The sequence below is a fragment of the Mytilus californianus genome, unplaced genomic scaffold, assembly GCF_021869535.1.
Source record: "Mytilus californianus isolate M0D057914Y unplaced genomic scaffold, xbMytCali1.0.p SCAF_1, whole genome shotgun sequence".
Taxonomy (NCBI): domain Eukaryota; kingdom Metazoa; phylum Mollusca; class Bivalvia; order Mytilida; family Mytilidae; genus Mytilus; species Mytilus californianus.
The window spans coordinates 122,637,533-122,652,581 of record NW_026262581.1 but is presented as its reverse complement, the minus strand read 5'-3'; the positions used below and the strand labels follow the sequence as shown (position 1 = coordinate 122,652,581).

The window sequence follows — 15,049 nt, the reverse complement described above, 5'->3', positions numbered from 1 at the left end:
TGTTCAGGATAAGAATAAATCAACAGTCAATATGGTAGGTTCTATAAAGTAGGAGTGAACAGTTGAGTTACAAATGTAGTCCTCCAGGAAAGTAAGCTTACTATCGTTACAATTTTTGGAGAAAAAAATAATTTGTTTAAAGTTTTCGATACATGATTTTTATACTTTTATTTTTCCCCCAAATTGCAACAAATGTAAGCTTGATTTTACTTCTTTTAGTTGCTCTTACCTGAACCAGTACCAGAATGCATATATCTTGTCACAGGGTATGTATGTAAGATGTTGAAAAATTATATACTCCAGAGTAAAAAGTCGGTAACATGAAAAAGTCTATTAACAAATTGAATATGAAATCTATATTGTTAATACTGCAAAATAACTCCTAGTTAAGGAAAAACAATTAGTTACTTTCCTGGAGGACTGCATTTGTACCTCTACTTTGTGTGATTTTTTTTGGGGGAAAAGAAAAACTTTTCATAAGTATACCCCACAATATGGCACATACCTTTTTTTTAAACTTATATTAGAAGTCTGTAGATGGCCTGTTGCAAGGAAAAATTTCTATCCCTATCCAACATCCCTCATCTTCCAGAGGCAGTCAAAATTTCCCTCCGTTCACCTGACCTTTGAAGAACCTACCATATTAACTGTTAATTTGTTCTCATCCTTCTACTTTGTAGTGACCGCCTTCAACACGTTGAAGTTTATGTCACTTTTTACTACGCATGGCTTAGTGGAGACGTATATACATTGGAAATTTAACAATTTTATAATTATTATAGGATTAAACGACTTTTTAAAGGAATTTATTGGTGTATAAACTTGACCAATTCACTCATAAACAAATAAAAGTCCAAAGGACTTTTATGATATGTTTGTGAGTGACTTGGTCCAGTTTATACACCAATAAATTCCTTTAAAAATGCGTTTAATCCTTATTATTCTTTAAATATGGAAATAAGGAATTTGATTTCCACTCGTATCCTCTATCACGTGTAAATTGTAAATTTGTGGCATTGAATTGACCTGGCGCATGAATATATTATTTGGTTAACGCAAAAAAAAATATACTCCATGAATTTTGCTATCTGAAAAAATAAACTAAAAAAATAACTTATTTTCTTTCAAATAAATGTTTTGTGTTTATAATTTAATTTGACGATGAAAGCAAAGTGAAAATAAATATTTCTAACGTCGAGCCGCTTTTTTTATATTACCGCCGCCATGACTTGTTTACATTGGTTACAAAAAGTAGTTCTGTCAACGTCGTCTATCGAAAAATAAACAACGTCAAGATCCACTACCGGAAGCCCTCTCGACCAATCATATTAATGTATTCCCTAATATGGAAATCATATAAGAATTATTAACAAAATTAATTCTAACATTTTTACATAGTGCACATTTTTATTTTATTTATTTTTTAATATTTAATAAGATAAAACTATTTACACATGATAAAATTACTGAACATGCAGGGATCTCCATGGATGAAAATTTAACGATGGAGGAACTTTTACCATGACAAAACCCCACGTCTACAGCTTGGCGTGATCGAAAGTATTTCATTCCTCAATTTCCATTGAAGGAATGGTGAACAATGGTGAACAGACTGATATATTGCTTATTATGTTTATTTCATTATAGAATAACAAATATAATAAATTTTTTCATTAATTGCCATTTGTAACAATTCCAATGCCAAGCCTGCATGTCTTATCCTTAGTCAAGATTGACCACAAGCTGTTCTTGAGGTGCCTAAGTCGTTTTCTAGCTATTTTGGTAATTATTTAGGACTTTAAAATCTGGGGATCCTTTTTTCACTGTCAAATTCAGAAGTCATGAACTGATATCTACGATTTGCAGCATCAGCATCAACAACAAGTTTAGTACCCGTTTTTTAAAACGTTGAAGAAAGATTTGGAGGGCAAATGTTTCAACTTAAAAGATTTTAATGACTTTAAATTGTAAATTTCATAGTAATATACTATGCAACATGCATCTTTTGATTCTGAATTCAAACTGGATGTATCAATTTTATTGTAAATGACGAAGTGAATTCGGAATAACGTTACGAAATAACTTCAGATTGTCAAGTTGCAGTTAATCAGTTGATATTCATGTACATGTATTTATTTTTAAACTTGTAAAGTGATTCAATATTATCGATAATTGCTATACTCAAGTTGTTTGGCATGAAATTATGTACTGTTTTACGTCTTATTTTGTACTTTTTAAAAAAGGGGACGCTGATTGCGTAAGTCAATATAAAAGCATGTGTTCGACTTGTTTAACTTTTTTCTATGTAACATTTAATATTTATTTTTTAATCTAAATTTTCATTAGCATAAAAAAAAAATTTGTTGAAAGGTAATTAAATAATGCAATCAATCGTCTATCTTGATCAAGTGATCTCCTGTCAAGTGTGTCGATCTACCTGTACAAGTGATTTATAGCGATCTTCTGCCGGATATCCCTCAGGGCTTTAAGACCATTTGGATTATAATATAATAAGCCTAAGGGATATGCAATTACATGCAATGCATTGATTATAATTGCTAACAAAAATGGCAGCGACTAGCGAGACGAAAACAAATTTTGGCAATGGCGGGGATCATTTGACGATGGCAGAAGATAATTTAAGATGGCGGGTATCATTTGACGATGGTGGAAGATATTTTAATGATGGCGGTGCGCCATCATAAAACAGGTCATGGAGATCCCTGAACATGCATGAAATATTTGCTACTGGACTAAAGCAAACAACAATCAATCAATCTTTTTATTTAGAAGAAGACACAGTTTTCAATGACAAAGGATAGACAAGACAGTCATTGGTTGAAACGGGAAACAACACTGAAAATAAAATAGCACAAGCCACTGTCAACGTATATTTGTTCCGCCTAACAGAAGTTCCCCTGGAACAATGTCATAATATCTGTTCCTGTTGGAACAAATATTCTATACCATTTATTCCGTTAGGAACATTTACTGTAATATTTATTCCAGTGGAAATAATATTCCAGAATATTGTTTCCATTTGGAACTTATATTATGAAGGAACTTCTATTCCGTGACACCACAAGGTACAAAATCGTCTTGTAAGCTATGACAAAATGAAGTGTCCATACTTCCAAGACAATATTCTAGCTGTACATTCACCTGTCTGTTAGCGTCATCATAGAATACATTTGTAACTTTATCAACTGGGTCGAAACGTATAGGGTTTTTACAAAGTTCGATGTAAAAACACCCATCATTTTGTTGTGCCATTTTTTACTCCTCTTATGTTTACACTATAATAACCAAAAGCCAAGAAAGATTCCGAAAGTCTATTACCGGTGCGTTCGAACAGACATCTCTATGCTTTATTTTCAAAAGTAAACAATTCAAAGTAATATTGATTTAAGGGACAACCATTTGATTTTAGGGGAGGAGAATATTAAAATGAATATCCTTGCCAGGAAAGAGCTGAAAATAAATAACACTGCATTAGACCAGATGAAAATGAATATTCTGCAACACAATATGGACCAATATGCAAGAATCAATCTTGTATTATAAAAAGCAAAAAAATTTTCACACAGAAAAGCTGTAGAAAAAAATAAGCATGCGTAGCAACAGATGAAAATGAATAGTCAATCAGAAAAAAATAAGGCCTGCTCCCCCCTTTCCCCAGTATCTCAAATGGTCTTCCCCTTAGTATGGTGGATGCAATATATATATGGAACTCTTGCCTTTATTTCGTTTTTACTAAATACAGATGTTAAACCTATACCTTTTGAGCAGGGAAGGAAGGTTTAGGTTTTTGTCCACTGACCAAGAATAAAAAAGGGGGAAGGTTATGCTGTAACAAAATAAAATTGTGATCCTGGCAATTATTCATGTGGGTGTGTCAAGTCAGGAACCTTCTCATTGGTTGTCTGATGTCATATTTTGATATTTTTTGTTAGAATGGAGAATATTGTGTTGATGGATGGATAGTTCAGTGGCAAATTAAAAGCATAATTCAGGGAGAGAAAACTAGAGGCTCTCAAGAGCCTGTGTCGCTCACCTGTATTTACTGATGCTTTGGAAATCATGTAAAATAAGATTAAAATCATAACTAATAGTATTAGATATTAGATATTATAATGATATCTAAGATAATAACAAAAACTGCAAAATTTCTGTAAAATTACTAACTCGGGGACAGCAACCCAACAACGGGTTGTCGGATATGTCTGAAAATTTCAGGGCAGATAAATCTAAATCTGATGAACATTTTTGCCACCGTCAGATTTGCTCTAAATGCTTTAATTTCAGAGATATAAACCAAAAACTGCATTTTACCCCTATGTTCTATTTTTAACCAAGTCAGCCATGATGGTTGGAAGGCGGGGTCATCGGACAAATTTTTTAAACTAGATACCCTAATAATGATTATGGCCAAGTATGGTTAAATTTGTCTCAGTAGTTTAAGAGCAGAAGATTTTTGTAAAAGATTACAAAAATTAACGAAAAATTGTTAAAAATTAACTATAAAGGGCAATAACTCCTAAAGGGGTCACCTGACCATTTTGGTCATGACAACTTATTTGTAGATCTTACTTTGCTGAACATTATTGCTGTTTACAGTTTATCTCTATCTATAATAATATTCAAGATAATAACCAAAAACTGCAAAATTTCCTTAAAATTACCAATTCAGGGGCAGCAACCCAACAACAGGTTGTCTGATTTGTCTGAAAATTTCAGGGCAAATAGATCTTGACCTGATAATCAGTTTTACCCCCATGTCAGATTTACTCTAAATGCTTTGGTTTCAGAGATATAAGCCAAAATCTACATTTTACCCCTATGTTCTATTTTTAGCCATGGTGGCCATCTTGGTTGGTAGGCGGGGTCATCGGACAAATTTTTTAAAATAGATACCCTAATGATGATTGTGGCCAAGTTTGAATAAATTTGGTGCAGTGGTTTCAGAGAAGATTTTTGTAAAAGCTAACGACGACGGAAGACGACAACGACGAAGGACGACGGACGCCAAGTGATGAGAAAAGCTCACTTGGCCCTTCGGGCCAGGTGAGCTAATAATAAACTTATATGAATATAAACTAGACTTTGCACTAGAATGACACACTCAAGGCAATAATAATCTGCAGAAAGACATGTCGCCCTGCTCAGACATACTATTCTGCCTCTGAGCCAACCAGACCTTTGGAAGTTACAAGAAAAGTGTCCTCTATCATTTTCATTTTTTATTTGCAATTAAAATAAACTGTTGACACAGAGATTTGTCTTGCCTGTCTGCATAAAATTCAGAAAGAGACAATCTGATGGACAGCAACATTTCTAATTAATTCATTTAAGTTGCTGGATCAACTAGTGGGTAGGGCCTCGAAATGGTTGACAAACTGAGATGTACAAACAGCAATGTAACTTTATAGAAAATATAGTCTATTGTAAGTAGTTCCTATCAAACTAACTTAATCATAAAACTTACATTGAAAATTGTTCATTAATTGAATGTCAATGGACCATGACCTAGGGGGCAGGGCCTTAAAATAGTTGTCAAACTGATATGTACTGATAGTAATGCAACTTTATAGAAAATATCATTGATCTATCGTAAGTAGTTCATATCAAACTAACTTAAGTAGAAAACTTATCATTAAAAGTCACTGGACCATGGCCTAGGGGGCAAGGCTTCAAAATAGTCGTCAAACTGATATGTACTGATAGTAATGAAACTTCCTACAAAATATCAATGATCTATCAAAAGTACTTCCTATCAAACTAACTTAAGCAGAAAACTTAACATTGAAAATGACTAATTAAATCAAAGTCACTGGACCATGGCCTAAAAATTGTCATCAAATTGATATGTACTGATAGTAATGCATCTTCATACAAAATATCAATGATCTATCACAAGTAGTTCCTATCAAACTAACTTTAGCAGTAAACTTAACAATTGTTGATGCCGTCATCGCAGTCGTTGCCAGAAAAGCAATCCCTATGTCTCACTTTCCGCGACAAAAATGGCCAAAAAGTTAGGGGGAGGGGCAATTGCTTTGGTCTCTCTTAATATATTCACAACTTTTATTTACTCTGGATGACTAAGAGCTTGTCAGATTGTACTGAAGCTTGTCTATTGTTTAAGAAAGTATGTTGCAACCTCCAAGAACTTGAAAGATTGTTTTCGATTCTGTCAGCTAATTATCTTAACCGCCATTTTCTCAATCTCAGTACATGTTCATGTTTACCAAGCAAATATGAAATGGTATTCTCCTTTCTACTCTGCACATTATCTTCAGATTTTTCCAACAGATTACATAGCATAATGTAGATCTGTAGGTAATAAATTTTGTTCCATCATTTGGTAGATTAGTGGCAGAGATGCCTACACATTTAATGATTTATAGATCACTAACCATTTCATTTCTGGTAAAACAGCATCAGACATTTTTGTTTTCCATGGGAAACGGGTTTGTTTTTCTAAATAAAATGTTCTTTATATAGCCTTTCGGTGATTTTTATAAGTGAGAAACACAACTTTTCTTCAAATCTTTACATAATTACACTGCCAAACTCAAAATCTGAACAGGTGGCCACAAATTCAGCTGTTAATTTTTGTATATACTAATCAAGTTTTAGTTTTTCTTCTCTTCACCTTCTTCTCCATTAGAATTAATTGTCTCTGTTGAGGCTGTGCTTGAAGCAATAAAACCTTATTTTTATTACATTGTATAAGCATTCCTTTTAAACAATTTCATTGCAGATGTATTTTGTCATACCTGAAGCTCAACAACCTATGCATGTATTGACTAACTGAGCAAGTATATTTCTTATACTGTTGTATTCTTATACTGTTGATTCATTAATTATCTTTGATATCAATTTTTCTGGTTAAGAACAAAACAAGGGTACCTAATTCACATGGTGTTTTCATTTACTTCTATCAATGTATCTAAAAACTTGTATAATTATCAGCATGCATCAAAATTTGAAGATTACCCCTTGACACAAAAAAAATGTATCCGACAAATATTAACGAATCAACAACATTTACCTTTGTCACACAGTGGCAGCTAGTAAGAACTTAATTACTGTAAACCAACTAATTTTCGCGAGTAGAAAATAACGCGAATATAAATCGTCGCGAATATGTAAAACTTGGATTTTTCCATATTTAACTACATCAAGTAAATTTGAGAATCGCAAAATTAAATCACCGTGAAATGGACTAGAAAGGGCTAATCGCGAAATAAAGTATCCGCGAAAAATAAGTTGGTTTACAGTATTATTCGTAAACTAAAAGTGTTAAGGACAGATGACATATGCATCAAGGCTTTAAAAAAAGACATAATAAATTTATTTGTTTATTGATCTATCGCTATATTTATAATACAATCTTATTGTACATTACCAACAATATAGAATAAGTTTAAACTGCATCATAAGAAAAAAACAAGAGGTTTTTTAACATTTATTTGTGTCCTGGCATTTTTCAATATCACAAGGACCATAACTCCTGAACGGTAAAAGTGACAATCATCACCCGCCCGCCTGCTGTACATCCCCAAATCAATAACCGATTTTTCCTGCAGAAATCCGGTTAAAATCTAATGATAAAAAATCAAAATAACTGGACAAAAGCCTAGAAATAAAAACAAGTGAAAAATCTTGAATAAACTAAATATATTTTGTCTGGATATTATAATCTTTCACTGGAATGAGACAATGTTTTACATGCATATTGTAATGCCAAAAAAATTGAGCAATCAGTTGTTTTGTTTTAATGATTCACAAGCTGAAAATAAACATTGCCAACTTTGAAAATTTAGAGGGACAGAACTTTGTAGGCTAGCAGTTTATAAAGCAGTGAAATATAAATCTTTTAGCACTTTAATAAATATGTGTGAATTTTTTAGGAAGATATGTTGCCTGGCATTTTTAAAATAATATAAGCAGAAATGGTGAAGTCCATGTTTTGGTATGGGAAGCCCCAAAAATCACTCAGATCAGTAATTACAATAGCAGGTCCACAACTTGATATCTGTAGAAGAATCTGTGCTTGGTTGAATTCAGTCATGCTTTGCAAGGAGTGACAAAGTGACAAGGACAATGATGCAAGACAACATAAGTTATCCCTATGTATCGCTGCAGCTGGATGCAGTAAGACTAACAATAAATCTGAATATTGAATGCAGTGAATATAAACATAATATGGTCAAACTGTCTTAAAATACATCATTTACATGTATATCATTTTCAAAGTGTAACTAAATAAATACTACAATTTCCAATATTGCACATGTTTCCTCATTTTCAGCACACATTTTATTTACATTAAAATCTTTACAAATAAATGCACAGTTAAGAAAAATAATCATTTTTGTCTGGAATGTTTACATGTAATGCGAATATTCCAAAGCCTTTATCTGTAAAAAAAAACAAAAAAAAACAGTGTTTAATTCCACAGCATTCTTAACTCACCATTGGATATTTCAAATGAAAATGTACATTAACTGGGGTTATACCTAGAATAATGACCAAATATCAACATCAAACTTAATCAATTGGCATGTCTGTCAGAAAAATTAGCAAAATTTACATTAAAAAATAATTCATTAATAGCAGAATTTTAAAAGGTTTTCATGTGCAAATAGGCTTCTTTTCTAAAGTTTGATGGAACCATTCAAATTCCTTGTTTCATATCCACCAAAAGGTGAATGATGAAGAATACAATTCAAATCAAACATTATAAATGATAATTATTTTCATCAATAAGTACAATGGAAAAGTACAATATGGAATGCACTTTGAGCTGTTAATTCATGAAAAAATTTAAACTATAATACTCTACCAACTCCAGGATATTGTTAATAGTGAATACCATTGGGCAAAAGAAAACATATCCAACAATTATCTGCCTATAATTCAAGAAGGTTGTTAATATACATTTTTCATAATAAAAACATGTTTCAGTGAAGGGCCTTCTAATAAATTAATTTTACTTTGGTAACCTTTGATACACTATACTAAAAAAAAATTCTGTTCTGTGAAAGACATGTTTTCCATTAGTGAAATAATTTGTTTAAACACATGTTGCACATTTTGTCAATAAAAGGAATAAGTCAGGTATATTTTTAGAAATGTTTTCCTTATTATACAACTAATTGAAAAGCACCCTCAAAATAGTCAGCCAACCATAAATTCTTTATTTAGTAGTTTTTTAGGGGGAACAAGTAATCACCTTTGTATCTAGTCATAGTAGAATTCCAACTTTTTCTCCCAATTTAAATTTGAAAATTTACTACTGAGTAAATCATATATAGGATGTTCCAGCATTAAATGCATGGGGGGGCACCCAACCACCCATAATATATAAGTGTCCTCTTACTAATTCTTATAAAATTCTAAAGAAAATGCAACCACTCACAAATAAGTTAAGAGCCTCCCATCCCCCCCACCACATCAATTTTGGAACAGCCCTAAAGAAAAACATGTTTATTTGATATGTTTTTTTTCTTCTTCAAAATATCTATGTTTTATACATCTATGACAGGTGATATCACAGTATGACATTTATTGTTCTTTTTATCCATCAATGTATTTTCCAGTAAAATTCTTATGGAAATCTACTTTTTCTTAAATTAGGAAAAAAATAGGAAAAAAATCTTTTTTCCTCATATTAAATATTTGAAAAAAATTAATGCCACTCAATGCTTAATATTTCAAATAAAATTACAAGTGTTTTAATAATACATCTATTTTTCCATTACAATCTCTTAATAAAAGTATTTTGATTCTGAACCACCAAAAAAACAATATTTTCATCTTTTAGTAAATAGCACCATATTGTTCTGTCTTTTGGAACTTGAATGGTCCGATTCAGCTTCACAATAACTACACCAGTGTTTGTACTCTGACTGTAGGACATGAGACACTTTTTTATTACATGTGACTAGCATGTTAGTAAGATTTCCATAATGAACAGCACAACAGTGATATATCATGATCCTTCTACAGGGATATTTGTTTTCTGTAAAATAGTCATCAGCTGATCATTTATCAACTTGGCAATTGATTCTTCATCATTCTGAAAAACACAAAAAATTCTCTTTAATTCATACTTCACTTCCAAAACAGATGTAGATAGTTGGTGAGCCTTTATAAATATGTTTAAAATTTATATTTAATGATCATTTTAATCAATAGTCTACTTGCCAATTCCCTTAATTGACCCTGTAATTAGAAATCCATTTTTTAGTTGTTTACCTTAGTAGGGACATTAATTTTTATTGATAATGGAGAGCTAGCGAAAAGAGCAAATTTATTTGTGCATAATGTGTGCAACCTTTAAGTTTTTCAAATCTTTTAATTACATTTAATTTTTTGTTACGCTAAAAACTTTTGATATCAGTAGTTATTTTTCATTTTTTTTAAAACACCATTACCTAGTACATCACTTTCAACTTATCATGCTTTGCCTGGGCAGAAGCCAATTTTGTCCAGTATAGAACTAGTCTATGATTGACAAAAGTAAGCAATGTGTGTTATGAGTGTGATAGAATTGGCAAATGGAAGATTGATATATAAATATTAAAAAAATTAATAAAGATGTTCATATTTTGGTTGATGTAACTTTGACAAACTTTCAGTTGAGTAGTATGAAGTATGTAGTAATCTTTGTCACGAGTTGTGATCAAAATTATTACATTAAATTCCCCTATGGGGATCTTGATTGGTTTAGATGTCTGCAGTAAAAAAGTCTAGAGATTAAAAAGGATGATGGAATAAATGGAGAATGTGTCCATGGGACACATATGATGCCCCCGCTTGTAAACATTACAAAGGGACTCGAGAACGGTATAAGTGACGCCACCCTAATTCGAACTTGAGCTGTCGTATGTGGTAATAAGCATTGTGTATAAGTTTCAATACATTTGGTTGAGGCAAAGTTAGAGAATGGAAACCAATATCAGGACGTACGTACAGACAAGGATAACACTTAATGCCCCCTCCGGTGACGGCGGGGGCATAAAAAATAATATCTACCTATTTTTTTTTTTATAACCCTGGTCAAAATCCCCTTTCTTCTTTCTACCTATATGTTACAACATATAAATCTAAATTATGAATAATGCAATATGATTTCTCAGATGAGTTAATTTTTCATTTATCAGTTGATTAATACCAACCTTGTTAATAAATCCATAGTGAACTAGTTCTTGTGCAAGGATTTCTGCATTGTCATCTTTGGAAAAATCAGCTGTTAACTGTCTATTCATTTTATCATCCATTTTTAACTGGAGTGTTATGTGGTATTTAGAGGAATCATCTTTCCTGACATTACATGAGGAAGATGTCACCAAACGATTTTCTACATCTAAGGAATTCTGATCTTCTGACTTTTGTGGATTGTCCACCTCAGGAGTCACAGGGCGTGTTTTAGTTGGTGGATCTTGCATAGTAAATGCTGTCAAGGGATAAATTCCATTTCTTTATGAAAAATAAAAGAAGATTTGCTTTTAATAACAGTCATCAAATGCTCATAACAATTTATGAATCCAAATGCTGATTATTCAATTTTTTTTTACAAATTTAACTGGCCCTATGGCACTAAAGGTAATTCAAATAAACTGTTGACTGTCGGCATAAAATTAAAAAAAAGACAATCTGATGAACAGCCACCTGATTTATTAATTCAGTCACTGGACCATTATCTAGTAGGCAGGGCTCGAAAATAATCGTCAAACTGATATGTACTGATAGTAATGCAACTTTATACAAAATATCATTGATCTATCACAAGTAGTTCTTATCAAACTGACTTAACATGCTTAAGCAGAAAACTTCACATTGAAAATTGCTAATTTATTCAGTCACTGGAGCATGACCTTGGGGGCAGGGCCTCAAAATAGTCGTCAAACTGATATGAACTAATAGTAATGCAACTTAATATACAAAATATTATTGATCTATCACAAGTATTTCCTATCAAACTAACTTGAGCAGAAAACTTAACATTGAAAATTGCTAATTAATTCAAAGTTACTGGACCATGTCCTAGGGAGCATGGCCTCAAAATAGTCATCAAACTGATATGAACTAATAGTAATGCAACTTCATACAAAATATCATTGATCTATCACAAGTAGATCCTATCAAACTAACTTAGCAGAAAACTTAACATTGAAAATTGCTAATTAATTCAAAGTCACTGGACCATGCATGACCTAGGGGGCAGGGCCTCGTAATAATTGTCAAACTGATATGAACTGATAGTAATGCAACTTTATATTAAATATCAATGATCTTTCACAAGTAGTTCCTATCAAACTAACTTAAGCAGAAAACTTAACAATTGTTGACAGCGTTGCTGGAAAAGCAATCCCTATGTCTCACTTAATACTGTCCAATTTCCCATCATCAAATCTTTTTTTTTCTTTCTTTGTTATCAATTGATGTGTTTATAGATATCTAAAGAATTTCACAAATATCACTGCATTCATGCATTACATTCACATACTAAAACACCATTTCTATTTCTACAATATATTGTTCGCTAATATCTAATTTCCAATTTGACCTTAGTTGTTGTAACCATATTTTTAAAATTATAACATGGCATTATTAACAGCAATATCATCAACTGAATTAATGTAACAGAAAACATGCACTGAATTCAAAATAACTCACCTTACATCTTCCAAAAACTTTTCTAATTCTAAATTTGGCACTTGTGATCGTCTACAATAGAAATTATTCTTGAACAGAAGTTCTGACATTTCTAACAGCTAAAATTTTGTTATCAATGAAACAAAATTACTGTGCAATTTGAAAATGAGAAAATGGGAAAATCTCAATCATTTGACAACAGTAATAAAACGCTTCACGAAGGTAGCCTGATAAGACCGCAGAGGTAGAACCCTGAACAGTTGGGGCAAGTTTGGACACAATATTCAAGCTTGATACTGTCTGAATTTGGATTGAGATCAAATTTTTGTCAGAATATAGGTTTATGACACAAAATAAATGTGGCCAAAGATCTTAAAAAATTTGAAATGGGACATTTAATTTACCTAGTATGGTCTGATATCCAAAATCTAACAACATGGTCAGATTCAGCATATAAAAAAAACACTAAAAATTTAATTTTAGTTGAAATCAAACAAAGTTTTTAATTTTGGACCCTTCAAACCTTAATATGGACTAACTTGAAAACAGGGCCCAAAATAAAAAATCTAAATGCACAATAAGATTCAGCATATCATAGAGCCGCAATATTTCAGTTTTTGGTGAAATCAAACAAAGTTTAATTTTGGACCCTTTGGACCTCAATGTAGACCAATTTAAAAATGGGGCCCAATATCCATAATAGTAATGCAAGATTAGAACCCCCAAAAATTAAAGACTTTAAATTAATCCCATTGAAATTGGTTAAAAGATTTGTATTTATTTTCAATTGAAGATTTCTTGCTATTGCGCAATACTGTGCTACTGCGCAATACTGTGCTGTTGCACACTACTACTTAGTTAATCTGTTATATATAATAATTTACACACCCTGTTTGGTGTGTATCTCCTGCCATATCAGTATTTGTTGCTTTTATATATAAATCAGAAATAATCAATGTTAAAATGGAAAATTTTTGGGGAAAAATACCCAAAAAATTATGAAAAAAAAAAATCCCCCCATAAAATTTGCCCCCTCCCCACCAAATTTTTTTTTTTTTTCAAATTTTGAAAAATCTTGAAGGAAAAAGTATGACCCCCCTCACCCAAAAAAAAGGGAAAAAAATCCTCCCCCCAAAAAAAATTGATTCAAAAATTTTGAAGAAAAAAATATGAACCTCCAAAAAAAAATTTGAAAAAAAAATCCCCCCTACAAACTTTTTGCCCCTAATTCCTAAACTGTTGGTACCATAACCCCCAAAATCAATCCCAACCTTCCATTTGTGGTATTGAACCTTCTGGTAAAGTTTCATAGAGATCCATTCACTTAAACTGAAGTTATTGTCCGGAAACCAAATGTGTCTTCGGACAACGGAGACGACAACATGATAGCATTATACGAACGCAAATTTTTTGCGGTCGTATAAAAAGTGGAGGAAAATGTTCAACCACAAAGTTGTCAAGAATTTACAACCAATAAAAAAATCTGAAAATTACAAGTTTTCGCTATTGTACTTTAAGGCTTCATACATAAGAAAAAGGGACATTTTTACTTCCCCAAAGTCTTCATTTATTTTGAAATTAATCCCTTCAGGTTAACATTCTGATGACAATGACATATCAGCATACTATTTAGCTCATTTGCAGGGGCTCGAGAAACAACCATCAGATTTATTGTCTTTATGCATTTAACATGAACAAAAATCTTAAAACATCGGATGCTTATAAGGTACAAAACCCCTAATTCAGGAACAGTTGGTCAGTATGATGCTTCTACATACACAATTTTGACAATCTAAGTGCTACAGTACAAAAGTTTTGCATTCAACAAAATCGGACAATGTTTTAATATCATAGGGGCCAAAGGTAAAAGTCAAGGTCAGAGTGACCTGACTTTAATATATCACACATCACCATCCCATAATGCAAATGCATACTAAGTTTGGATAACCTAAGATTTACAGTACAAAAGCAGTCTGCACCAAAATCTTTTCCGACTTCTAGTCCAAACAACAATATTCCAATATTTTTCTTATGTTGCTGAACAAAGTTTTGCAAAAACTTACTAGTCCAAATAAATTAAACTAGTCAAGGGAATCGGACTAGCGGCTAATGGTGCAGACTGCAAAAGTAACGAGTCAATCACAAACGAGACCAGGTTTACTATTATAGGGGTCAGTCAGAGTGACCTGACTTTGGTATATGAAACCATGAAACCATGATGCAACTGCATTTCAAATTTGGTTAAAGTAAGTTTTACAGTACAAAAGTTATGAGCAAGACATGATTTGGACAAGGTTTTAATATCATAGGGGTCATAGTCAAGGTCTGAGTTACTTGACTTTGGTATATGAACTCAAATTACTATAAAATAAAAAAGGAT

The 15,049-nt window shown here is 32.0% G+C and overlaps 2 protein-coding genes across 5 annotated transcripts in view; both read right to left on the bottom strand.

Annotated features, from left to right (window-relative positions):
* LOC127712077 (regulator of MON1-CCZ1 complex-like) overlaps positions 1-3,290 on the bottom strand; it is a 32,009-nt gene extending 28,719 nt beyond the window's left edge. Inside the window, exon 1 of the mRNA XM_052218282.1 lies at positions 3,163-3,290. Within this exon, the coding sequence (XP_052074242.1) occupies positions 3,163-3,273 (111 nt within the window). The 5' untranslated portion in view covers positions 3,274-3,290. The remainder of the gene's footprint in view (positions 1-3,162) is intronic.
* Positions 3,291-9,649: 6,359 nt separating this feature from the next.
* The window catches only part of LOC127712155 (nuclear receptor-binding protein-like), a 46,296-nt gene continuing 40,896 nt past the window's right edge, over positions 9,650-15,049 (bottom strand). For all 4 annotated transcript variants that reach the window (XM_052218430.1, XM_052218440.1, XM_052218449.1 and 1 more), the window contains 3 exons: positions 12,691-12,741; positions 11,190-11,490; positions 9,650-10,087 (listed from right to left, as the gene is read on the bottom strand). In XM_052218430.1, coding sequence (XP_052074390.1) covers positions 10,001-10,087; positions 11,190-11,490; positions 12,691-12,741 — 439 coding nt within the window. In that variant the 3' untranslated portion in view covers positions 9,650-10,000. The remainder of the gene's footprint in view (positions 10,088-11,189; positions 11,491-12,690; positions 12,742-15,049) is intronic.